Source organism: Eschrichtius robustus, chromosome 2 (genome assembly GCF_028021215.1).
Source record: "Eschrichtius robustus isolate mEscRob2 chromosome 2, mEscRob2.pri, whole genome shotgun sequence".
Taxonomy (NCBI): Eukaryota; Metazoa; Chordata; class Mammalia; order Artiodactyla; family Eschrichtiidae; genus Eschrichtius; species Eschrichtius robustus.
The window spans coordinates 159,815,781-159,843,065 of NC_090825.1; the positions used below are offsets into that span (position 1 = coordinate 159,815,781).

The following is a 27,285-nucleotide window of genomic DNA, read 5'->3' on the forward strand; positions in this document are numbered from 1 at the left end:
TATTTCTATTTTTAAATGAAATCCATACACAAAGTTTGACATCAAGTCAGGAAAAGGACAAACCCCAGAAAGTGAGAGGTAGTTTACAATTCAGTTTTTATCTTTTATTTGGTCCTTTTCTCTAAAAATGTATAATTTCTTTGACCACATCTTTTATATACTATTACAATGTCAGTTACTTAAAAAAAAGTATTAACAGTTTACAGTTTAACAGGAAATCCAGTGCACACTTCCCCTCATCACCCAGATGTTTATAACAATTACATATGATATGCAGCATACGACGCTGTAGAGAAAACAATTATTTTACAAATGCCCAAAGTCAATGTCTCCAGTCAGGAATTCTTCATTTTAGGTTATTATAAAGTGTCTGATAGGATTGAACAATTTCCACTTTCCTCATTATCTATTACATAGGTTTATCCTTGGAATTTATTATTTGATGACTAAATCATAGAACAGCTTTTCATATCCATTACATTTATTACATCACTTTCATGTATTCTGATGAGCTTTGGTTTCAGAATTTCACACATGCAAACCTACTTTCTAGGGGTTCTCTTCAATATGAATTTTATAATGATTAGTAAGAGATGACCTGTGATTGAAAAGTTTCCCACATGTATTACATTCATAGGGTTTCTCTCCAGTATGAATTCTCTGATGGGCAATACGTGATGAGCTTTGTCTAAAAGTTTTCCCACATGTATTACATTTGAAGGGTTTCTCTCCTGTATGAATCCTTCGATGTTGAATAAGAGCTGAACTTTGGCCAAAAGATATCCCACATTCTTCACATCGATATGGTTTCTCTCCTGTGTGAATTCTCTGATGATTACTAAGGGAAGAGTTACACCTGAATGTTTTCCCACACTCATTACATTTATAGGGTCTTTCTCCAGTATGCATTCTCTGATGTTGAATGAGAGCTGAACTTTGTCTGAAGGCTTTCCCACACACTTTACATTTACATGGTTTCTCTCCAGTATGAATTCTTTCATGAATAATAAGTGTTGAGTGGGAACTTAAGGCTTTACCACATTCATTACAATTATAAAACTTCTCACCAGTATGAATTATTCGGTGTCTGTTAAGTCGTGAAATAGAAGTGAAACCTTTTCCACATTCATTACATCTATAAGGTTTTTCTCCAGTGTGAATTCTTTCATGTTGAATAAGAGATGCACTCTGACTGAAGGCTCTCCCACATTCACTACATTTAAAAGGTTTCTCTCCTGTGTGAATTCTCTGATGATAACGAAGGGATGAACTAGACTTAAAGGTATTGCCACATTCATTACATAAATAGGACTTCTTTCTGGAATTCATTCTCTGACATCCAGGAAGGGATGTGTTGCAACTAGATGCCTTCCTACCTGGATTATATTTATAGGGGTTTTCTCCAGCATGGATTTTTTGATGTATAAAAAGGCCTGACCTTCTGCTGAAGGATTTACCACATTCTTTACATCTATAGGATTTCTCCACCGTGTGTGTTCTTAGGTGTTTATAAAGGGATGTACTGAGAGTGAAGGCTTTCCCACATTCTTTACATATATAGGGTTTCTCTCCAGTATGAGTTATTTGATGTTGAATAAGAGCTGAACTTTGGTTAAAGGCTTTCGAACAGTCTTTACATTTAAATAACTTCTCTCCACTATGGTTTTTCTCATGTTTACGAAGGGATGAAGTGTTAATGAAGGTTTTCTCACACATACTACATTTATAACGTTTCCCGGCTGTGTTGATTTTTTGTTGATTAAGTAAATTGGAATTCTGTTTGAAGCTGTTTCCTTGTATTTCACATTTTGGTGGGGATTTTTCTCTGGGAACCACCTGTTGCCTAACAAGGACTGACTTTGAGCTGAAGTTTTGGCCAAATTCAGTATTTTTATGTTTTCTTTCTACAGTGAGGATTTTTTTGTGAGTGACTGAAACTATCTGAACACTTTCTTTCTTCTTCTGCTTTTTCTCTAATCTGTCTTCATATTTGCAGGGTTTTTCTGATTTGAAGTCCCAGGGTCCATTCCTTTTGGATCTTTTCATTATCAGCTCCTGAAATGAAGAACCTTGTGTTTGAGTTGACTTTGTGGTTTTATAACTGTTCTTCCATCCTGGAAGGGAAAGAAAAAACTGGAGATGTTTCATGTGATACAGCATTTGGCTACTGAGGCTAAATGTATAGACTGAATATTGATGGTATTTAAATAAGGTTTTGGTATCTGGCCAAAAATAGTAAGAAGAAAAACTTAGGAGATTTAAGTGGTACAGAGAAACAATCAACAGGAGTTGAGAACAACAGGGTGGAGAAAAGATTAAACAAACCCATTTAAAGAGGGTGAGTGTAAGAGTGATGAGAAGAATTGGCTAATGGAAAATGGAGAAGAGGGATTCAAAGGGGAGCCATGAATTGGAAAAGGCAGCCTGGGATCAGAGTCCAAAGCCCATGATAGAATCCTAAATTATCTTCCTGACATTTTTCTTCTTTGTGTTATCATTCCTAATCTGGAAAGTCTTCATCCCTTTTCCCTCATGCCAAATTCCTTTGTATCCTTCAGAATCAGTTCAAAAGTTAACTCTGAGTCCTTTCTTAACTGTGAGTTTCCATAGTGCATTCCTCTTATTATAGGCACTCACCACAGTGTTTAAAAAAAAAAAAATATATATATATATATATATATATTCTATATATGTAATTATACTCATCTATATCTAAATATTTTTCACTTTCTTTTTCTACCCTAATGTTCTCTGCAAGCAGATTAGCAGGCCCTATTAACCTACAGATCTTCCTAATGGCATCTGAATTATACACAAAATGTTTGTTTTGTTAATCTTCCTTAATAACTTATATATACCTAATTTGAACAATGTCAAATAATCTCAATTATTTATATATTAATTTCACACACACACACACACACACACACATACACACACACAGGATTCAAGCACTTGTATGAGAAGTTGCCTTCCAGGACAGTACATTATACAAGCAATGGGAGGGTTTCAGAGCCAGTTCAAACAGGAAGTAATTACTGAATTAATCTACAGAGGTGTCAACAGGTAGGCATGAAGCCAAAAGTTGCAAGATAAGAAAGCAGCCTTGCTCATGCATCAAGCAGGAGATGCTATGCAAGCAGCATAGAAAAGAGTCAAGGATCAGTAAGACAAGAATAAACATAAAAAGCTAAAAAGGGCTAACATGATAAGGTGGTAAAAAACAGAATTAAATTCAATAAATTTTAAAATTGGGTAAGGACACAATTCATTGAATATTAAATTCTGTCAGGGGAATAGGTATACATATAGTTTGGCATTTTCTCCTGGGCTAGAGTAACCATTTAAAGGGCTCCTTTGCAACTCACTGTATTTTGAGATTCCTATCTGACATTCACTTTCTCACCTGTATACAGATTCTCTCTGCTTGGTGAACATAATATATTCTGCTTTTCTCTTTTCTTCTACCAGTGTTAACTTCTCAGTTTCCTTCATGGGTAACTTTTTCTATTTCCACTTTAAAAATTGCTTTCCCTAGGGTTCGGGATTTTTTCCCCCACTCTACACACACTCTCTGACTAATTTTATATGCACCCATCTTTACTATTTTTTTTTAAGGCACTGATATTTGCCAAGCAGAGCAAGTGAGAATAACACTCATTTTAAAATACATATATGGATAAGTATCAATAAATCACTCATTAAATTAGGGACCACATCTTCTGGAAGAGCCCATAATGTGCATTTGTGTAATAGCTCTTTTCCACTTAGCCAATCACAAAACCTATCTGCTCTCTAATTTTTACTCTTTGTTGTTAACAGAAAGAGGAGTTTTTAATTTTTTGTTCAACACCTTTTAATTTCCTTGTCCATCTAAGCCTTGCTTAAGTGATCCAAATTTCAGTAACATTATTTGGGCACAAGTGTGGGAGGCAGTGGTAAAAATGGAGTACTTTCCCTGTGAACATCAGTCATTGGTTCTAGGTTACTACACGAGCTGGGAAGAAGATAGCAAGATTCCAAAATTTTGGATTGTAGTTTATAAGGCAAAGTTAGAGACCCTGCCTTAGGTCTGTATGTAAAGACTGCAGTTTTACAACCAACAACTTTACTAGAGCCCTGAGCACTGGGCTCGGGTACCTAAATGGTACTCTTTCTCATGCTTTACTGTTCCACCATAGTCTCCTAACTAGTCTTCCCACCTCAAATCTTGCTCTCTGTCAATTCAGTCTCCACGCTGTAGCCACAGTAATCTTTCTAAAATCCACATCTTACCATGTTGCAAACTTCTGTAAGATCCTCCAACTTATCTTCAATGATTTATATATAAGTAAGGTCCAGAGTACTTAACATGGTCAACAAGGTGTTTCATGATCTGACCTTCATTCACCTCGGTACTCATTTCCCTCCTCTGGCTTCTTGCCAGGTATGCTGAACTGCATGCAGTTTCTGGAGCACTACATGTTTTTTTCTTATTTCGTTATCTCTGCATATGCTGGAGACATCCTTTCCATTCGCAAATATTTATTAAGTGCCTACTATGGACCAGGTAATGTTCTAGGGAATGCAAAGAATGTGATGAGTAAGACAGAGTTCCAGTCTTTGAGGAGCTTATACCTTGGTTTTTTGTATGTGTATGTGTGTGTGTGTATGTGTGTGTGTGTATGTGTGTATGAGGGAGGGATGGACTGACAAATAATAAGTAAACAAATAACAACCATATGGATGTGTGAAGCAAGAGCTTCCTGGGCAAAGGAAACAGCAAACACGAAAGTGTGGTGACTTCTGAGGAACAGCAAAGAGGCTGTGTGGCTAGAGTGCAGCGAGCAAAAGAGAAAATGGTAAATAACATTGGAGGAATAGGTAGAGGCAAGTCATATAAGGCCTCACAGGTCATGTAAGGACTCTGGAATTTTATTCTAAGTATGATGGGAAGTCACAAGGCAATTACATGCTCACTCAAGTTGGCTACTGTGTAGAGAACAGACTGTTGGGGCACAAGTGGAAGCAGGGAGCAGGGAAGATTAGGAGGCTCCTGTAGTCAAGTAGGTGAGAAACGGTGTAGAGGTAATATGGTGACTACATCCTTATCACATACTAACAGAACTGGAATTGCTGGTGGACTGTATGTGGGGTGCTGAGAGGGAATAAAAGAGTTAGGGAGCACTCCTAGGTTTCCAGCCTGAAAACAATGAATGCTGGCACAAGCTACCGAGAAGGAGAAGACTAGGAAAAGGCCAAGTCTCAGGGGTTATTCTGTTTCAGATATGTTGGTTATGGCTGAGATGCCTTAAGAGACACTGAAGAAGATACTGAAACATTCAGTTTTATGTATTATTTTGGAGATATTTTTAGATTATTTTGGAAAAGGTTAGAGCTACAGTCAGGTGTTTAGGAGTCATCAGTAGGTAAGTTTTATTTAAAGCTGAAGAACTGGGCTTCCCTGGTGATGCAGTGGTTAAGAATCCGCCTGCCAATGCAGGGGACATGGGTTTGAGTCCTGGTCCAGGAAGATCCCACATGCCACGGTGCAACTAAGCCCGTGTGCCACAACTACTGAGCCTGCGCTCTGGAGCCCGTGATCCACAACTGCTGAGCCTGCGCACCTGGAGCCCGTGCTCCACGACAAGGGAAGCCACCACAATGAGAAGCTCGCACACCACAACGAAGAACAATCCCCGCTTGCCGCAACTAAGAGAAAGCCCGCGCGCAGCAACGAAGACCCAATGCAGCCAAAAAAAAAAAAAAAAAAAAAAGCTGAAGAACTGAAAAAATCACTTAGGCACTGTAATACTAGAGGGCAAGAAAAGAAAAGCAGAAGAGTATGGTGGTCCAGAAGCCAAAGGAAGAAAGTACTCCAGGGAGGAGGCAATGATCAACTTTGTTAAACAATTTAAGAATTAAAAACTTAACCCTGATTGTGCCAAGATGGAGACTGCCTGGGATTTAATAACTGCTTTTCATGGAATAGTAAGGAAGAAAGCCCCACTGGAGTGCACAGAAGAAACAATGGGAGGTGAGAACATGGAGACATCAAGTATAGAAATGCTTTTGGATCAAGCCTCTTAGATAGCCTCAACCACCAGAGGGCAGACAACAGAAGCAAGAAAAACTACAATCCTGCAGCCTGTGGACCAAAAACCACAGTTACAGAAAGATAGAGAAGATGAAAAGGCAGAGGGCTATGTACCAGATGAAGGAACAAGAAAAAACCCCAGAAAAACAACTAAATGAAGTGGAGATAGGCAACCTTCCAGAAAAAGAATTCAGAATAATGATAGTGAAGATGATCCAGGACCTCGGAATAAGAATGGAGGCAAAGATTGAGAAGATGCAAGAAATGATTAACAAAGACCTAGAAGAATTAAAGAACAAACAAACAGAGATGACCAATACAATAACTGAAATGAAAGCTACACTAGAAGGAATCAATAGCAGAATAACTGAGGCAGAAGAACGGATAAGTGACCTGGAAGACAGAATGGTGGAATTCACTGCTGCGGAACAGACTAAAGAAAAAAGAATGAAAAGAAATGAAGACAGCCTAAGAGACCTCTGGGACAACATTAAACGCAACAACATTCGCATTATAGGGGTCCCAGAAGGAGAAGAGAGAGAGAAAGGACCAGAGAAAATATTTGAAGAGATTATAGTCGAAAACTTCCCTAACATGGGAAAGGAAATAGCCACCCAAGTCCAGGAAGTGCAGAGAGTCCCATACAGAATAAACCCAAGGAGAAACACGCCGAGACACATAGTAATCAAAGTGGCAAAAATTAAAGACAAAGAAAAATTATTGAAAGCAGCAAGGGAAAAACGACAAATAACATACAAGGGAACTCCCATAAGGTTAACAGCTGATTTCTCAGCAGAAACTCTGCAAGCCAGAAGGGAGTGGCATGATATACTTAAAGTGATGAAAGGGAAGAACCTACAACCAAGATTACTCTACCCGGCAAGGATCTCATTTAGATTTGATGGAGAAATCAAAAGCTTTACAGACAAGCAAAAGCTAAGAGAATTCAGCACCACCAAACCAGCTCTACAACAAATGCTAAAGGAACTTCTCTAAGTGGGAAACACAAGAGAAGAAAAGGACCTACAAAAACAAACCCAAAACAATTAAGAAAATGGTCATAGGAACATACATATCGATAATTACCTTAAACGAGAATGGATTAAATGCCCCAACCAAAAGACATAGACTGGCTGAATGGATACAAAAACAAGACCCATATATATGCTGTCTACAAGAGACCCACTTTAGACCTAGAGACACATACAGACTGAAAGTGAGGGGATGGAAAAAGATATTCCATGCAAATGGAAATCAAAAGAAAGCTGGAGTAGCTATACTCATATCAGATAAAATAGACTTTAAAATAAAGAATGTTACAAGAGACAAGGAAGGACACTACATAATGATCAAGGGATCAATCCAAGAAGAAGATATAACAATTATAAATATATATGCACCCAACATAGGAGCACCTCAATACATAAGGCAACTGCTAACAGCTATAAAAGAGGAAATTGACAGTAACACAATAATAGTTGGGGACTTTAACACCTCACTTACACCAATGGACAGATCATCCAAAATGAAAATAAATAAGGAAACAGAAGCTTTAAATGACACAATAGACCAGATAGATTTAATTGATACATATAGGACATTCCATCCAAAAACAGCAGATTACACGTTCTTCTCAAGTGCGCACGGAACATTCTCCAGGATAGATCACATCTTGGGTCACAAATCAAGCCTCAGTAAATTTAAGAAAATTGAAATCATATCAAGCATCTTTTCTGACCACAACGCTATGAGATTAGAAATGAATTACAGGGAAAAAAACGTAAAAAAGACAAACACATGGAGGCTAAACAATACGTTACTAAATAACCAAGAGATCCCTGAAGAAATCAAAGAGGAAATAAAAAAATACTTAGAGACAAATGACAATGAAAACACGACGACCCAAAACCTATGGGATGCAGCAAAAGCGTTTCTAAGAGGGAAGTTTATAGCTATACAAGCCTACCTAAAGAAACAAGAAAAATCTCAAGTAAACAATCTAACCTTACACCTAAAGAAACTAGAGAAAGAAGAACAAACAAAACCCAAAGTTAGCAGAAGGAAAGAAATCATAAAGATCAGAGCAGAAATAAATGAAATAGAAACAAAGAAAACAATAGCAAAGATCAATAAAACTAAAAGTTGGTTCTTTGAGAAGATAAACAAAATTGATAAGCCATTAACCAGACTCATCAAGAAAAAGAGGGAGAGGACTCAAATCAATAAAATCAGAAATGAAAAAGGAGAAGTTACAACAGACACCGCAGAATTACAAAGCATCCTAAGAGACTACTACAAGCAACTCTATGCCAATAAAATGGACAACCTGGAAGAAATGGACAAATTTTTAGAAAGGTATAACCTTCCAAGACTGAATCAGGAAGAAACAGAAAATATGAACAGACCAATCACAAGTAATGAAATTGAAACTGTGATTAAAAATCTTCCAACAAACAAAAGTCCAGGACCAGATGGCTTCACAGGTGAATTCTATCAAACATTTAGAGAAGAGCTAACACCCATCCTTCTCAAACTCTTCCAAAAAATTGCAGAGGAAGGAACACTCCCAAACTCATTCTATGAGGCCACCATCACCCTGATACCAAAACCAGACAAAGACACTACAAAAAAAGAACATTACAGACCAATATCACTGATGAATATAGATGCAAAAATCCTCAACAAAATACTAGCAAACAGAATCCAACAACACATTAAAAGGATCATACACCACGATCAAGTGGGATTTATCCCAGGGATGCAAGGATTCTTCAATATACGCAAATCAATCAATGTGATACACCATATTAACAAATTGAAGAATAAAAACCATATGATCATCTCAATAGATGCAGAAAAAGCTTTTGACAAAATTCAACACCCATTTCTGATAAAAACTCTCCAGAAAGTGGGCATAGAGGGAACCTACCTCAACATAATAAAGGCCATATATGACAAACCCACAGCAAACATCATTCTCAATGGTGAAAAACTGAAAGCATTTCCTCTAAGATCAGGAATGAGACAAGGATGTCCACTCTCACCACTATTATTCAACATAGTTCTGGAAGTCCTAGCCACGGCAATCAGAGAAGAAAAAGAAATAAAAGGAATACAAATTGGAAAAGAAGAAGTAAAACTGTCACTGTTTGCAGATGACATGATACTATACATAGAGAATCCTAAAACTGCCACCAGAAAACTGCTAGAGCTAATTAATGAATATGGTAAAGTTGCAGGATACAAAATTAATGCACAGAAATCTCTTGCATTCCTATACACTAATGATGAAAAATCTGAAAGAGAAATTATGGAAACACTCCCATTTACCATTGCAACAAAAAGAATAAAATACTTAGGAATAAACCTACCTAGGGAGACAAAAGACCTGTATGCAGAAAACTATAAGACACTGATGAAAGAAATTAAAGATGATACCAACAGATGGAGAGATATACCATGTTCTTGGATTGGAAGAATCAACATTGTGAAAATGACTATACTACCCAAAGCAATCTACAGATTCAATGCAATCCCTATCAAATTACCAATGGCATTTTTTACGGAGCTAGAACAAATCATCTTAAAATTTGTATGGAGACACAAAAGACCCCGAATAGCCAAAGCAGTCTTGAGGCAAAAAAATGGAGCTGGAGGAATCAGACTCCCTGACTTCAGACTATACTACAAAGCTACAGTAATCAAGACAATATGGTACTGGCACAAAAACAGAAACATAGATCAATGGAACAAGATAGAAAGCCCAGAGATTAACCCACGCACCTATGGTCAACTAATCTATGACAAAGGAGGCAAAGATATACAATGGAGAAAAGACAGTCTCTTCAATAAGTGGTGCTGGGAAAACTGGACAGCTACATGTAAAAGAATGAAATTAGAATACTCCCTAACACCATACACAAAAATAAACTCAAAATGGATTAGAGACCTAAATATAAGACTGGACACTATAAAACTCTTAGAGGAAAACATAGGAAGAACACTCTTTGACATAAATCACAGCAAGATCTTTTTTGATCCACCTCCTAGAGTAATGGAAATAAAAACAAAAATAAACAAGTGGGACCTAATGAAACTTCAAAGCTTTTGCACAGCAAAGGAAACCATAAACAAGACGAAAAGACAACCCTCAGAATGGGAGAAAATATTTGCAAATGAATCAACGGACAAAGGATTAATCTCCAAAATATATAAACAGCTCATTCAGCTCAATATCAAAGAAACAAACACCCCAATCCAAAAATGGGCAGAAGACCTAAATAGACATTTCTCCAAAGAAGACATACAGACGGCCACGAAGCACATGAAAAGATGCTCAACATCACTAATTATTAGAGAAATGCAAATCAAAACTACAATGAGGTATCACCTCACTCCTGTTAGAATGGGCATCATCAGAAAATCTACAAACAACAAATGCTGGAGAGGGTGTGGAGAAAAGGGAAACCTCTTGCACTGTTGGTGGGAATGTAAATTGATACAGCCACTATGGAGAACAATATGGAGGTTCCTTAAAAAACTAAAAATAGAATTACCATATGACCCAGCAATCCCACTACTGGGCATATACCCAGAGAAAACCGTAATTCAAAAAGACACATGCACCCGAATGTTCATTGCAGCACTATTTACAATAGCCAGGTCATGGAAGCAACCTAAATGCCCATCAACAGACGAATGGATAAAGAAGTTGTGGTACATATATACAATGGAATATTACTCAGCCATAAAAAGGAATGAAACTGAGTCATTTGTTGAGACGTGGATGGATGTAGAGACAGTCATACAGAGTGAAGTAAGTCAGAAAGAGAAAAACAAATATCGTATATTAATGCATGTATGTGGAACCTAGAAAAATGGTACAGATGAGCCAGTTTGCAGGGCAGAAGTTGAGACACAGATGTAGAGAATGGACATATGGACACCAAGGGGGGAAAACTGCGGTGAGGTGGGGATGGTGGTGTGCTGAATTGGGCGATTGGGATTGACATGTATACACTGATGTGTATAAAATTGATGCCTAATAAGAACCTGCAGTATAAAAAAACAAACAAAACAACTAATACTAAACTTTTATTGGGTTATTTGTATGGAAATATGTTAATATAAATGTTTCAGACATTTAAAAAAAAAAAAAAAGAAAAAGAAATGCTTTTGAAAAGTTTTGTTTAAAGGAGAATAGAGAAATAGGACATGGGGAGTTTTTATTTTTTAATGGAAGTAATTACAGCTACAAGGGTCCATACCAATACTGGGAAACTCACCTCAACTCTACTTCAAGTGCCAATGCCTTAGTCCAGAATGGGACTAATAAAACAGTCATGTTTCCCAATGAAGGGGACATGAGTCCTGGATTATGGACATCCTAACTGTTCTTTATGGTCTGCTTAAAGTTTTCTGTAGGTCTAAGATATGTCTCCTGAAGTGCAGTTCAACTTTTGCTCTCTCCCAGAATCAAGCCTGGGCCTGAGCTAACTCATGAACAAGGTTATGACTTCGGTCAGAAGTTTAGAGACCAGGTGATCTTGCCAATGACCACCACCCTGACTAGTTCCTGTCATTAGGTCTAGATTCTCCTCCCTTGGTGCTTATGAAACTCTGTGAGTCTCTCTTCAACCTTCTCTCCCTAGATGATTTCATCCATTCCCACACCTCCTATCTGAATGACTATCCTGACCCTCAAAACACTTTACAGAGGTATTTCCAGCTGCTTGCTAGACTCTTCATTTGAGTCTTTTTCTTCAAATTCAGCTTGTCCAAATCCAAATCCAGTGCATTCCTTTCAAACTCTTTTTTGTGTTTCTGAGTTCTGAATTATATCATAACTTCTTCAGCTCCTTTGCCATGAATTCTTAGTTTCATCTCAGAATCTTCTCTCCCCTGCATTCCAAGTCTAGTCAGTCATCAAATTCCCTTGAATCTCTTCACTAAGATGTCTCTAACAACCATCATTAATACATCCAAGTTCAGGATCTCCTTACTCAATAGTGACTATTGCTATTGACCTTCAATTTGATCCTTTGACCCGTTTCTCACCTTTCTAGTATTACTTCCCACCGAATTTAACCTTCTTACTATATAGAACTCCTCTTATTATTTCAAAAAGCATTGATTGCTCCTTATTGAATTCATTCATCAAATACTTTAAAAGCACCTACAATATGTCAGGCTCTATCCCAGGCATGTGATCCACAAGACATTCCAGATCTGGTAATGAAAAGAAACAGTTAACTTCTTTAAGGAGTTCCCAGTTTGGCATTAGAGACAAAAAAGGAGAAGTGTGATAATTTATACAACAAAAACACAAGACAGAAATGGATGAAAATGTGAGGTTACAAAAAATTCCAAAGCTGGGAAGGCATACAAGTGGTGGCCAGAATTTGGGGGAAGAAATGTCTAAAATGAGATTTTAAAGGATTAGCCATAGATTAGATGGAGGGATAGTGTGAGGGCTGAAGGCAGCATCAAAATCTTTGAACCCAAGGCAACTTTCCAGACCTATATCTTTCCCACCTTATCCTACAGGTGGTCAGATTCAAAATTATTCCTATAAAAATGTCACATGCATTTGCAGTCTCATAAGGTTTTCTAGAGTCAGAGAATTGAGGGAGCTATATGCTGAGAATTACACACAACACCACGATGGGGGCAGAACTACACATCTGTAAATGTATTCCAGAATGCCTGTGTTGGTGAAAAAGAGAAATGCTGTTTTAGAAATTCTGTTGTTGGTAATTCTGATTTTTAAAGCTTTTTATTATGGAAAATGTTCAGCATGTACAAAAGTAGTGAATTGTACAATGAATTGCCAAGCCAGCATCAACAATCACTAATGCTGTTTCATCTATTACCTTATTATGGGTTGAATTGCATCACCCAAAAAAGATATGTTGAAGTCCTAATTTCCAATAACTCAGAAAATGACCTTATTTGGTAATAGTAACTTCGCAGATTCAATCAAGTTGAGATGAGGTGATTAGGGTAGGTCCTAATATGACTGGTGTCTTTATAAAAGGGAAATTTGGACACAGGCAAGCACAGAAAGACCATGTCAAGATACCCCAGGGGAACACCAAGTGACAAGAGAAGCAGAAACTGGAGTGATGCAGCTGCAAGCCAAGGAACAAGGACCACTGGCCACCTCCAGAAGGTAGGGAGAGGCAAGGAAGGATCCTACCTGGAGTTTCAGAGGGAGCATGGTCCCGCAAAACTGTGAGACAATAAATTTCTGTTGTTTAAAGCCACACAGTTTGTGGCACTTTGTCGGAGCAGGCTGAGAAAATTAATACAACTCCCTTACGTCTCTTTCATTAGCATATGCTAAAGTATGCTAATTCATATTATATCATTTCATCAATAATATTTCAGAACACATTTCTCAAAGATAAGAACTCTACTTGTAAACATAACCACATATTATACCCACCAAAATCAACATTATTGTTTGAAGTTATTTTTGCCTGTCAGGAATTAATTACATGTTCTTCACCCAATTCCAATGTGGTGGGGGGGGGGGGGGCGGTTTCCACATCAATAATAAGCAATTCTTGGATACCCCAACTGGGTGTCCTACAATTCAACTCTGACATTATCTACCTGGAGATAGCATCATATCCCACAGGTCACGGGTTCAGTCCTACAAGACTGCCCCCTGCCTCCCTCAGACACCAGTCACAAGCACAGGTTATCATCTGTACTTCTGACCAACTGGCTATAAATCAGAGGTTCCCAAGACCCCCTTCTTAGGTTTGGTTAATTTGCTACAGTGGCTCATGGAACTCAGAGAAACATTTTGCTTACTAGATCACCAGTTAATTATACGAGGATATAACTTGGGAACAGCCAGATGGAAGAGATGCACAGGGCAATGTATGGGGAAAGGGCATGGAACTTCTAAGCCCTCTCTAAGGACACCACTCTCCCCAGATCTCCACATATTCACCAACCCAGAAGCTTTCTGAATCTGTCCTTTTGGGTTTTTATGGAGGCTTCATTACACAGGCATGATTGATTAAATCATTGGCCACTGGCAACTAATTCAACCTCCAGTCCCCCTCCCCTCCTTGGAGGTCAAGGGGTGGTACTAAGTTTCAACCCTCTAATCACATGATTGGTCCTGGCAACCAGGCCCCATCCTAAGGTAGGGTCCAAAAGAAACCTCATTAACATAACAAAGACACCTTTGTGGCTCTCATCATCTAGGAATTCCCAGGGTTTTAGGAGCTCTGTACCAAATATATATTTCTTGTTATAAATCATAATATTTATATAAATCACTAAGGATCTTTATTCAAGCTGCTGTGATTTAAAAGCATTTGAGATAATTTTTCTCTATGTGACTAAGCCAACAATCTGAAACACAATTAGGGTCATTTGTTTCATTTTGCTTTCAATACTTATGGAACACTTTTTCATTTTTATTTAATCTTGTTTTATAATTTATAAAACATTTTTATGGTTCCAAAGTCAACATTATAAAAACAAGGTACCTTAAAAAAATTCTACATTCTATCCTTGTTCTCTCAATCCTTTTCCTTTTTCTTCCTTCACCTTATAGGTAACCATTTTTATAGATCTGTTTTATCCTTTTTTTTTTTTTTTTGGCTTCTCTATTTTTTTTTTTTAATATAAGCAACTATACACTTTTTCTTTTTTGGTATCTCCTCCTTTCTTTGATAAAAGTCCTACTCTCACTGTTCTGTTCTGCACTTTCCCCTACTTAGTAATATCACCCCACAGTGGAATTTACAGAGTTCTTCCTCATTCCTTTTTACAGTGAGAATTCCACTGTGAGAATGTCCCTCACCTTATTCAACCAGATTCCTTTGATGGACAGTTGGATTAACTCTAACTGTAATACACCAGGACATCATATGGGTACATGATAAAGGTACAGCTTTAAACCAATATCCATATTGCTAATTAGAAATCATAGCATTTATAAAATTCTAGCCCAAACTGGACCCACTGGGCTAAAGTTATCCAAAGCCACATACAACCGAAATCACCTCTTCTGCCAGCCAAGAGAGCCAGCCTCCTTAGAATGAGGAAGCTCTTTATGTACTGACATGGAAAGAGTTTCAATATATATCAAGTGAAAGGGGCAGAATAATGTGTGCTGTATAATATAATTTGAGTGGACAAAGGAAAAAAAAGAAATATTTGTTTTTATTTGCATAGAAGAGCTCTCCAGCTACTGCCTCCTTGTCACATCTCACCTTGTCGTATCCCACACGTATTCATCTCCTCCTGCTCACTCACCCCTCATGGGCTCCATTCTGGCTTCTGTCCTTACCACTACTCTCTCTAAGGCAACCATGGCCTTCATGTGACAAAGGCAAGATGCTCTCTTCAGTCCCCACCTAACTTACCTCTCAGCAGCATCTGATAGTGATGCCTCATTTTCCTTCAGATGCTCACTACCCAAGCTACAGTGACCCTGAACTTGCCTCCAAATTCTTCTCATGTTCCACCAGCTTCAATCTCCTTTGCGGCTTTTCAATCTCCTTTGTGCGCTCATTTTCCTCTACCTGATCTTTAATCCTTGGAGTTCCATAGCGTTGAGTCCTAGGCTCCTGATTCTTTTCACTCTGTACCCTTTCCACAGGCCAGCTTCATCTATAAACATACTCTAGGCAAGACTTCTCTACTCTCCATACCTAATTATACAACACCGCACTCAAAACAGCAACTTACATGTCTCAAAGACAGCTCAACTGAATTTATGATTATTTCCTCCCCCCAACCTGTATAACCTTTTTGTCTCTGTAATTGGCACCAGTTCTGAATCAAAACTTTACAAGGCATCCTTCACACCTCTCCTTCCGCTAATCAATTACCAAGACTTGTTTATTCTGCCATCTAAATATGTCTCAAGTTCATCTACTTTTCCCTAGCTCTACTGATACCATCCTTTATGAGACTTGACTTCAATGACACTAGACTCCTGAGTTTCCTTCTATAGTACACCTTACCCTTGTCTTCCCTACGGGTTCATTTCTCTCTGCCTAGCCATGCAATGCCAGAGTTCCTCAAGATTGAGTCCTAGGCTCTTTCTTGCTCTTGCTGTACTCTGAATCCACTCCACAGGCTAACTCAAACTCAACCACTGTTTCAATTATCTTTAGTGACAGGGTCTCCCAAATTTACATTTAATGCCCAGGGTATATTATGAGGGGTGGAACTCCAAATCAAACAGGCTATTTGACATCTCCACGTGAATAACTGGGTCAACCAAAGACAACTTAATTTAATTCATCCAAAACCATATTTATACCATCCCCCAATCTGATCTCCTAGCACCACTATCTCAGTGAATGATATCACTGTCCATCCCAGAACAAGCCACAAACCAAGCACGCATCCTTGACAACTCCATCTCCTCTATCTTCCATATCTAAACCATCTCCAAGTCCTGTTGCTTTTATCTGCCAAATATCTCTGAAGCTGAAACTGGTTCCCTTTTTTCTGTTTCCATCACCACTACCTAACCAAGTCATTCATACATTCACTAACTGGAAGCTGACTCTGACCAGGCACTATTTTAGGTACTGGGGACATGGGAACAAATGAAACAGACAACCCAGCATGAGGGAATTTACAATCCAGAGGAAGAGCTGATAATAAATAAATATGTACTATTTTGCAGTAATAAGTACTCTGAGAGAAAATGAAGCATGATGAGGGGATAAAGAATGTGGAGGACAAAGGACAAAGGATGAGCCGTGTCTAATTGACAAAGTGCCATCTGAGCAGAAACCTGTATAGTGTGAGGAAGTGAGTCAAGTGGGCTCCTGGCCGTCAGGAAGAAGAATGGTCCAGGAGAGGAAAAAGCAAGTGCAGAGGCCCTGAGGTGGGAGCCTGCTTGGCCTTCCTGATGAACTACAAGGAGGCCAGGGTGATTAGAGTTCTCCAATGAAAGGCAGAGAGGAAGGAGGTGAAAGCGAAGAGGTAGCTGGGGCCAGACCACAAAGGCCTCTGAGGGCCACGTTGGGGGCTTTGGATTGTGTTCTATGTGATAGAAGCCACTAGAGGTTTTGAGCATGGGAGTGAGATGACCTGATCTATCTTTTAAATAGACCATTCTGGCAGCTACAAGGACAGCAGATGTTGGTGGCAGGAGAGGAGCACAGGGGATGAGAACAAGACTGAATCAAACATAGTAAACAGGGCTACAGAGCATTTGGGCTCAACTTTCATCTTGTAAGAAATTCACTCTTTAAAATCACTGCATGTTATTTCATTAGGCTGCCGCTATAACCCCAACAGCACATTTCTGCAAATTAGAAAAAGACCCCTACTCTCTGTGCAGATGCAGCCCCAGCAAATCTCAGTGAGTGGAAGGCAGCCCACAAGCAACCCCTCAGCTGACCACCCTTCCAGGTTCAGTCTGCCCTGAATTCTTGCATAAATATAACAAAGGAAGAGAAAAAGACAAAGAAAGAAAAACACATTTTCATTGGAGGTAACTGTTTACCTAGATAATCCCTGGATTTTTAAATTTTTGAATAAAAGGATATTTTCATGTTAGGTGTAAACCAAACTCATGAGACATTCAAGTTGATTTAATCACATTATTCTTATTTTATATATATATATATATATCTTATATACATAATATTCCAGAATAGTGATTAGACTTTGGACTCGTTTCTTAAGTAAGAGACTCAGATGAGACGTGTACCCTTTGAGCCATTTCCTCCCATCTCTCAACATGAAACATACAGATCCAGGGATGACAGTTTGTTTTCCCTTTTTGTCTTGTTTTTCCTACTTGTGAGTAGTTTTGACATGAAAATAATATGTTTAAAGCACATTTGGAGGCAATTAGAGGTTCTAGGAGTCCTACCCTGGAAGCATAAGCTCTTCCGTCACTGGCTGTTCAAAGGGTCGGTTTTTGGTTCTGGTCTAGAGTTAATGATCAAGGTGCTTCCAAGAACATCCAGGTCCTTCACCTGAGCTCACAGGGAAGTGAGCTCCCCTTGGAAGGGAAACTGTTCTGAGGGCACTTTAGTCCAGGCAGATGGGAGACTCGCTAGGGGTGCAGGAGAGACACAACCACAGGCCAGCACACCCAGGACGCTCCATCTGACTGTCACCTTTGACCAAAGAGAGCAGGTTCATCCCATCAAGAGAAACGCGCACACCAGTTGGCTCTGATGTCCTTACTTCCTCCAGACACCCACTCAGAGTTTTCCTTCAGGGACAGCTTCCCAAACCTGAGGACTTGACATCACCACTAGGTGTCTTCAGGGTCTCTCTGGACAGCTTTCGACTCCAGTCATACTTTCTATTCAGTTTAATCCAACTAACACTGCACTCAGGAAGGGGGACTCCTCATGGATCAGAGGCTCCCGAGGCGAATGGAAAGGGAACAATTCTTCCGTCTCTTCCTTTGATCTTCCACGCCAGACTCAGTCCACACCTGACGCCCCTCCTAAACTCTCCACTGGTTCCCTGCTGCCTGCGTTCTCTGTTTACTTTGTGGTGGTATCTAGCAGTTCCCACAAAATTAGAATATTTCTCCCAAGTGACAAAAGATATAAGGAGAGATAAGTGTGGTTCCCACCTCAAAAGATCTCACCTTATACAGGGAAGAATGAGCTCTACTAAAGGTGTGGGGGCTTTAGGGATTGAGACAGCCTGTCCCACAGCCCTTCTGCTGGGCCTGCATTGTGAGGGGTCATCACTGACTCGTCTGGACCCGACAGCAACCTCAGACAAGTCCTACCAAGTCTATGCCAGGTGGCTCCACATTGGTTGCAGGCTGATCCTTGCAGAATATAAACCTGGGCCCGTGGCCAGGGTACTTCAACTCCTCAGAGGCTGTGCCTGGCTCTCAGGTCCCTGCCCCCCCTCTCCCTGCTCCCGTCTCCACACACCGGCTTCCTCTGTCTGGACTCTCGAACATGCTCCTCCTGCGCCTGAACGCTTCTCACAACGTGGGATCCGGCCCTTCCTCGGGAAGCCTTGCCCACAGCATCCCTCCTGTTCCACGTTCTCACAGAACCTGCAGCTCTTCCCCAGAGGTCCTCACCAGAGTCTGTCATTCCACAGCCCTGTGTGCGCTTAGCCTTCCCCTCCACTGAGCTCCGCCAGGGCAGGACCTGTGTCCTTCTGTCCAAGGTTGCACTGCTGTTTATCACGGGACAGGAAAGCAGTGGGCGAGGGTTAGAACCTGGCTCCCCCAGAGCCCTGGCCTCCCCAATTCAACAGCTCTCAGTCCTCAACTTCCATGACAGCCGAATCTGCCATTTTTCTCCTCTGGTGACTTCTTCTCAGGCTCAGCCACAGATTCTTCCTTCTTCACCCACCTCATAAACACTGAGGTTTCCTGGGACTCTGTCCTCTCCTCCGTTCCCTCATCTTCTCAGCTCAAGGCTTCAAATGCCACCTTTGCACTGATGGCTCCGACCTCCCTGTTGAGTTCTGACCCTGTTTACCTTCTACAGCCGTCCACTGGCGACCTCTACCCATATTTCACTCACATCTCAAATGAAACCCATCCCACACTGAACCTGTCCTATACCCTTAATGAAGGGACCTCTCCTCTTTCCTGAACTCACTGCACATGCCTTCCTCCAGGTAACGTCTTGCCTACATTATGCAATAATGTCCAGAAGGTTCCCACCTCTAGTTTTTCCTCACTTCAAATCTAAGACCAACAGTGTTTCCAAAGCGACCATTCTTATTTAATTGAAATTGCGTAATAAGGACTTCATGAATATATTCTCTGTGAAAATTTTAATAACATTGCATGTAACTAAAGTCCCCTTTCATCAATACTCATTCTCGATCCCAATCCAAATGTAACTAGTTACCAGCTTAGGTGTCCCCCGACCTTTCTCTCGGCACTTACACGCATATTATGCATATAGACAAACACCCACATAATTTTCTTTACACATAAATGGCGACATGTCATAATCATGCACCGTAACTTGCTTTAGCCCTTCACATAGCTTGGAGCTCCGCCCACACCAGTTGCTGCTGCTTTCTGACTGTGGTGCTGTGTGCCAGTGTAGGGACCCACCTCAGCTTCTTTAGCCTTTACTGAAGGACATTTAAAGTATCTCAGACTCAGACTATTTTTTCTAAAATATCAACAACCATACAACTCTTCTGCTTGAAACTCTTGAATTATTTCCAGTCATCCATGGACAGTTCCCATCCCTAAGAACTGTACCAAAGCACTTCATAGTGTGGCTCCCATCTGGCTTTCTAATCTCATTTCCTTCCTCATCTCTTTCTTTTCCCATATACCCTGAGCTTCAGTCTGAATGAATTATCTGCAGTTCCTTAAATGCACTAAGTTTGCTGAATGAATGCATTACAATGTAGCCCTCCTCTGAAACAACAGGAACAAAGAAACAACAAGAAAAAAGATCCTGAGAGATTCACCTGTGCAGTAATTATCAGAGAAGAGGAGGAAGCTTGTGACTCGGGGCCTTAGCGTCCCTTCTCCACAACTTCTTGAGGACTGAGAACCTGCAGAAATTTCCCTGACCAACATCTCCGAGTTGCACGTGCACTCATTTACCAGACTGCTGCCTGCAGAGATTCCCCACCCACTCACCTAGAGAGGAGCCTCCAGGGCTTTCTTTCTCTACCTTCCAGGGATCTTCTCCTTGCTGCAACAGGGAGATCACCTTTGGTTTGGAAAATGGGAGTCCTGCTCATAGACCAAAAAGAAGAAAAAAAAAGAAAAAAAAGACTTGATTTTGCCTTGACACAAAGAGGTATCTGAGATCTGAGTGGAAAACTCAAAGGATGATACAGAGAACTTCTGTGGGATGCTCAAGTTGTGCCCCCATAATGTGAGGGGTGTGTTAGGGTAAAGGCAAGGGGCAATGTAACATTTAGTTGTATGTTAGTGAAGTATGATAAACATGCAGCCTTGATTAACAGGGTGCTAATAGTTTTCTATACAAGAGGGAATATGTATACACTGTTAAATGTATGTTAAATGTACAGACTAAATTAATATTTGTAACAGGCATCTGTGGAAAGGATTATGTACCAAGTGGCTTGTTTAAAATGAGAAAACACTATCTGACTCCCTTTGAAAGATGGCAGCAGTCAGCAAACTATGGGTCATAGGCCAAACTAGGCCACTGTCTGTTTATGCATGGCCCTTGAGCAAAGAATGGTTGAAAAAAAAAGAAAAGGAATATGTTACAGAGACTATATGTGGCCCACAAAGCTGAAAATATTTACTCCCTGGCCCTTTACAGAAAAAGTTAGCTGACCCCTGTAAAAGAGAATTGAAAAAAGCCAGTGTTGGGTCAAAGAAGAAGGTTGAGGGATGCTATCTGTTAGGAGATGAGCAAACACATCATAGTTCAATCATAGTGGGAAAATGTTGCCTGCAGTGAGGGAATTTCTAATGTGCAGCCCTGTAGATTGTCCCATCCATGGGGCAATTCCATACCTACGAGGGAGAAAAAGGTTTTCAGGTTTATTTAGGGAGATCCAGTTTGTATAGTGCTAAGGCAAAACTCAGCTAAAGTTTTTAATGACCCAGGGCTTTTATCCAGGAAATCAGATGCTGAGGTATCCCAATTTCTGAATTCTGTATCTACAGGGGAAATTTCCTTACCCAATGAGACAAGGTTACTATAGTTCTCCAGCATCACATCTTGGTACAAGTTTCTCTGAGAAGGAGCCAGCTTTCTCCACTCATCCCGCGTAAAGAGCACAGCCACATCTTCGAACGTCACTGACACCTGTAGAGACAAGCATCCCAGCTCACCCAGGACCACCCATCACACAGGGTGAAGAAGGTGGCAGTGGGGAGTAGACGGGCTACCATGAAATGCTTCTATATTATTCTAGGTTCTGAAGGTTCCAGGTCATTTGTTTAATGAACAACTGACCAATGACAAATATATATTGAGTAGCATGAAGTATGAACCAGGCCCCGAGTTAACTGCTACAAGAGATGTGTGGAGGTATTAAGGCCATTAGTGGAAGTGTTAATTAGAATAATCTTCCTGTTGGCAATTTGATAACATACATTACAAGCTTTAAAATGTGCATACTCTTTAACTCTCCAATTACTATATTTGTTTGATAATGAACAGTGAAAATGCACATGCAAGGACATTTATCATGGTGTTAGTAACAGCAAAGAAATGGAAACAACCTAAATAATCACCAAGGGAGACTAGTTTAAATAACTTAAGGCACTCTGTGCTCCCTAAAGCTTGAGGACAGTAATAATGGAAATTAAAATAGCTATAATTTATTGAATGCTTTTTTCAGGCTAAGTACTATTCTTAAAGCTTTATATTAACCTTTAGTGTATATCTTTATTTTATCTTCACAACAACCCTATGAAGAAGGTACGATTATTGTGTCCATTTTACACAAGAGAAAACAAAGAGAAATTTATCCAAGTCACACAGCTGGTATGAAGGAAAAACTCACTCCTCCTGCATGTCTCCTCTACTCTTTTTTTTTTTTTTTAATTAATTAATTTATTTATTTTTGGCTGTGTTGGGTCTTCGTTTCTGTGTGAGGGCTTTCTCTAGTTGTGGCAAGTGGGGTCCACTCTTCATCGCGGTGCGCGGTCCTCTCATTATCGTGGCCTCTCTTGTTGCGGAGCACAGGCTCCAGACGCGCAGGCTCAGTAATTGTGGCTCACGGGCCTAGTTGCTCCGCGGCATGTGGGATCTTCCCAGACCAGGGCTCGAACCCGTGTCCCCTGCACTGGCAGGCAGACTCTCAACCACTGCGCCACCAGGGAAGCCCCTCCTCTACTCTTAATACAACACTACTTCACTTCTGACACCAGATGTGGGGGGTTTTCCACACACCAAGCAATTGTGGGACACGAGCTGGGTGTCCTATAATTAAACTCAATTCTGACACCTGAAGATAGTGTTAGATTCCCACAAGACTGGCCCCGTTTCAATGTCAATCACAAGTCCAGGTTGTTACCTGTACTGCTGACTGACTGGCTATAAATTGGAGGTTTCTACAACCCTCTCCTCAGGTTTGATTAATTTGCCAGAGTGGCTCACAGAACTCAGGAAAACATTTACTTACTAGATTACTGGTTTATTATAAAAGAAGATATAGGAACTGGCAGATGAAAGAGAGGCACAGGGAAGGGGTGCACAGCTTCCATGCTCTCTCGGGATTCACCATTCTCCCCGACTCTCTACATGTTCACCAACCTGGAAGAACTCTGAACCCTTTTGGGTTTTTATGGAGGTTCATTACACAGGCATGATTGATTAAATCACTGACCATTGGCGACTGACTGAACTTTCATCTCCTAGGGTGGCGGCAGATGGATAAGAGGGGGCATCGGGGGGCAGGACTGAAAATTCCAACACTTTAATCAAGGTTGGTTCCCCTGGCAATTAGCCCGCATCCTTAGGTGGGGTACAAAAGTCACCTCATCAACATAAACTCTGGTGTGGATACAAAACACACCCATTTTGCCTTCATTGCTCTGAAGTAATTTCAGGGATAAAAATCATATATTACTAACCACTTAGGAAATCACAAGGGTTTTGGAAGTTATGTGCCAGGAACAGGGACAAAGACCAAATATATATTTCATATTATAAATCACAATATCACAGCTGGTCAGTGGTAGAGGTAGAATTCCAATCCAAGGAACTGCCTCTCAACGCCTATCTCATAGGGTTAAGAAATAAATGATAATCCATACAATGGAGATAAAGAGTAGTGATGGTAGCACAACGCTGTGAACGTACTTAATGCCAATATACTCAAAAATGGTTAAAGTGGTAAATTTAATCTTATGTATATTTTATCAAGATAAAAAGTTAAAATGATAAAGTAAAAAAATACATATATACATATGTACACATGTACATAAATAAATAATAAATAAGTAAAGGTGCATAGAAAATTATTCTGAGGGCTGCATACCAAAGGTATGACCATGATTATCTCAAGATGTTGGGGTAAGAGTGATTTTACTTTCTTTTTTATTCTCTGAAATTTTTAACATTAACATGCAGTGCATGTATAATAAGATAATTTATTGGCACACGGCGGGGAATACAAGAAATGATCTTTGCCCTCAAAAGAATTTACAATCCAACTGGCAGACAAGAAAAACACATGAAACAATTTGAACAAGAAAAGTGTCGCTGGACAGGACCATATACCATTTCCTAGTCAATCCTCATTTTAGAGATGAGAAACACAAGGTCCAGGGCAGTTAAGACACCAGGTCACATACTTTATCAATGGTAGAGACAAGACAATAATTGAAGTTTTCTTTTAACCCAGCACTTGGTGGGTATATTCTCTCTCTGGTCTTAAACGTCCTGTCACTGAGTTTTACACACAAGTCCACATAGTACTGATGTATCGGCAGCAGGTGAGGTTATGGAGAAATGTCACATAGGATTCACAAGCAGGGATGGAGAAGATTCTGGGTAAGAGAGAAGCCTGGCTCTGTTGGAATGGAATGGGAAAGGCTTAGAAAAAAGTAGCCCAAATATGCAGAGGCAGGTCCTAGCCACAGTCTCAGAAGATCAACCACTACCACATTTCATGGGTCCAAAAGATACACAACATCACATTGCAGAGAACTCTGGTAATTTGGGGGCCAGGCCTGCCCTGTGTTCTGAAAGATGTACCAGAGGAAAGGCTGGATGATAACTAACATGAACTTAGAGGTCAGACATACCTGGGTTTGATTTCAGGTTACCTGACTTCATTGAGCCTCAGTTTCAAGTGTAAAATGGGGGTAATAACTTCTGCTTCGCTATGAGAGTGAGAACAAAGGTAAAGCCCTCAGGATATTCCCCAGCAACATTAACTATTATTGTTAGATGAGGATGAGTAAAGGAAGGACACTGTACAGTCATTTCTATCTACCAACAGTAGATAGATAGACATCATGAACTAGAATAATATCATTTAGCTACCACAACCACCATATATTGAACATCTACTATGTGCCCGGCCCTGATCCGAACGCTTTCCATGCACTAACTCCCAGGATCCTCTCATTTACCCTATGAGGTAGGCCCGGTTGTTGTATTCATTTTACAGGTGAAGAAACTGAGGCACAGAGAGGTGGAGTTATTTGCTCAAGACCCATTAACAGCAACAGAGGAGATGGGCACAAACTCGGCCATCTGGCTCAAAAGCCCCACTGAGTAATTACCGTATACACTGCCTCTCCACTACCAATACCCCATGAAACTCTCACTGCTGCTTCCTGAGGAGTCTTCTCTCTGCTCTTGGAGTCAAGAGATCTCTCCATCTATGTCCCCATCAACATGGCTATCCTTTGTTCACACAGTGGCTCACCTGGATGGGGTCCCACCCTCATTCTCACAACATAAAGATGAAAATGGCAGGTCAAGATCAGTTTTCAAGAGAGTGACAGAAGCAAGGCACATGATCCAGAAAGTTAAGAGGGAGAAAAAACTAAAAACTATGGACTGAGAAAAGCCTGGCGAAGGTATCATGAGGATTTCTCAGGGGTGGAAAGAAAAAGAAAAGCATTCCGGCCAAGGGTAGGGAGGGGGACATGAGTGAGCAAAGGAGGCAGGCCAGAAAGGAACTCTGCCAAGTGCGCATGTTTGTTTGTTCTGACCCCAAGTGGTATAAGACATGTGGCATCTTACCTATCAATTCAGTAATCATACAGTGAATTGAGATTAATGAATAAAAGAGTGTCAATTAGAAAAAAAAAAGAGAAACACAGGACATGGATTGGGGGGTTGGAGGCAAGCATTCCCTATGCAATCCACCATCCACCAGGGTGGACCAACTCTTCAAAGGGAGAAGGACATGGGCTCCAAATCCTGGCGAAGACTGTATTGGGGAGAAAACTTCAGTTTAAGGGTAAAAAACCCAAAAAACCAATCTGTCTCTAAGACCTGAGATGGCAATGAACTCACCTGAGACCTTGCTTCCCTCTGTTCAGTAGCCATGTCCTCTTTCTGGGCAGTTTCCCCTTAGGATGGGAGAAGTCTCCAGAAGCCAGATCTGAGAGAAGAAAAAGGGAGCCAGGAGGAAGCCCCTTCTGCTTTCCACCCCTCAGAATCAGCAGCTCTGAAACCTTTATACCACTTGAGAATGATGCCAAGTGCCTTCAGAGAAGGAAGTCAGAAGGAACGAGGGGTAGACAGGACCAGAGAGAAGGGCTGGGTCATCCTGGTCCAGGCCCAGCTCTTTCCCTGGCTCAGAGGAAAAGGTCCTAGGACTCCATCAGCAGTAGCAGCAACTCCCTGAGCCTCACCGCGTGCCAGGCACTACCTACCAATACATCATCGAGTCCCACAGCACAGTTGGCACTGTCAGCACCCCATTTTATAGATCAGGAAACTGAGGGCAGAGTGGGAGCAACTTGCCCCAGTCCACACAGCCAGGGAGGGTGGCACCAGGATTCCAAGCACCGCGGGCTCCAGAGCACCTGCTCTAACCTCCCTGCGTGCATGTGCCAACTTTTCTCCACCTCAAGCCTTCCCACCCAATTCCTCCCCCTCCTGTCAAGGAAACAATTTCCAGATTTCTAGAGAAAGCTGCTTCGGAAAGGGAAAACATCAGCTCTCCTATAGCGGGGAGGGGGCTGCTGTCTTGAGGAAAGGGCACAGAAAACCAAAGACCTGGGTTCCAGTCCTGGCTCTGCTACTGGGGGAAGCCGGCGACTCACTTCTCGCGCAAAACAAGCCTGTCACTCGGGAGTGCAGGGGTGATGGTAAAGGGAGGAAATAATTTTCTCACGTTCACTGCCGGCCCGAAACAAATTCAAATGCCGGCAGGCGCTGGGCAGGTAGCGCGCTGGGAACTGGTCGGGAAGAAGCAGGTGGGTGGCTGGGTCCAGCCAATGGGGACGAAGTGCCCGAGCTGTCTCGTTCAGGGGCACGTCTGTGGCACGGCTGGAGGCGGCGGGAGGACAGAGCCAGGGGTGCCCGGCTCTCGGCCCGCCGGCGCCCACAAAGGCCCGGCTCGCGTCTCTTGGGCCTGTGCCCCATGCCCCGGCGACGCATCCTCCCGAAGCCTGGTCCTCCCTCCCGCATCCTGCCTACCCCCCGCCGCTCACCTCGCCCAGGCCTCGGGGGTTCCGCGGGCCGCAGGCTGGAGGCTCCGGAACTGCCACGGCCGGACAGCAGCTTCCGCTGGGGACTCCCCGCGGTGCCGCCTGGACGGCCCTCTGGCTGGTAATCAGCTCACGCCAGCGGCAA

General features: G+C 41.1%; 1 protein-coding gene across 7 annotated transcripts; it reads right to left on the reverse strand.

Moving 5' to 3' along the window:
- On the reverse strand, positions 1-27,285 carry ZNF354A (zinc finger protein 354A). 7 transcript variants are annotated; one of them, XM_068536485.1, is made up of 5 exons: positions 27,144-27,285; positions 25,999-26,086; positions 21,696-21,822; positions 20,673-20,768; positions 1-2,114 (listed from the first exon to the last, which is right to left on the reverse strand). In XM_068536485.1, the coding sequence occupies exons 2-5, from the start codon at positions 26,029-26,031 to the stop codon at positions 550-552; spliced, it is 1,821 nt and encodes a 606-aa protein (XP_068392586.1). In that variant the 5' UTR covers positions 26,032-26,086; positions 27,144-27,285; the 3' UTR covers positions 1-549. The 7 variants fall into 7 exon arrangements, with proteins under 7 accessions (XP_068392586.1, XP_068392587.1, XP_068392589.1 ...); XM_068536486.1 differs by having other exon boundaries at positions 25,999-26,190; XM_068536488.1 differs by lacking the exon at positions 25,999-26,086.

Excerpts from the sequence above, each read along its gene's own strand:
- ZNF354A (XM_068536485.1), bottom strand. The coding sequence starts at position 26,031 with ATGGCTACTGAACAGAGGGAAGCAAGGTCTCAG. Across the intron at positions 21,823-25,998 it reads AGAGGGAAGCAAGGTCTCAG|GTGTCAGTGACGTTCGAAGA; the intron begins GTGAGTTCATTG and ends TTGTCTCTACAG. Across the intron at positions 20,769-21,695 it reads TAGTAACCTTGTCTCATTGG|GACTCCCATTTTCCAAACCA; the intron begins GTAAGGAAATTT and ends GTCTATGAGCAG.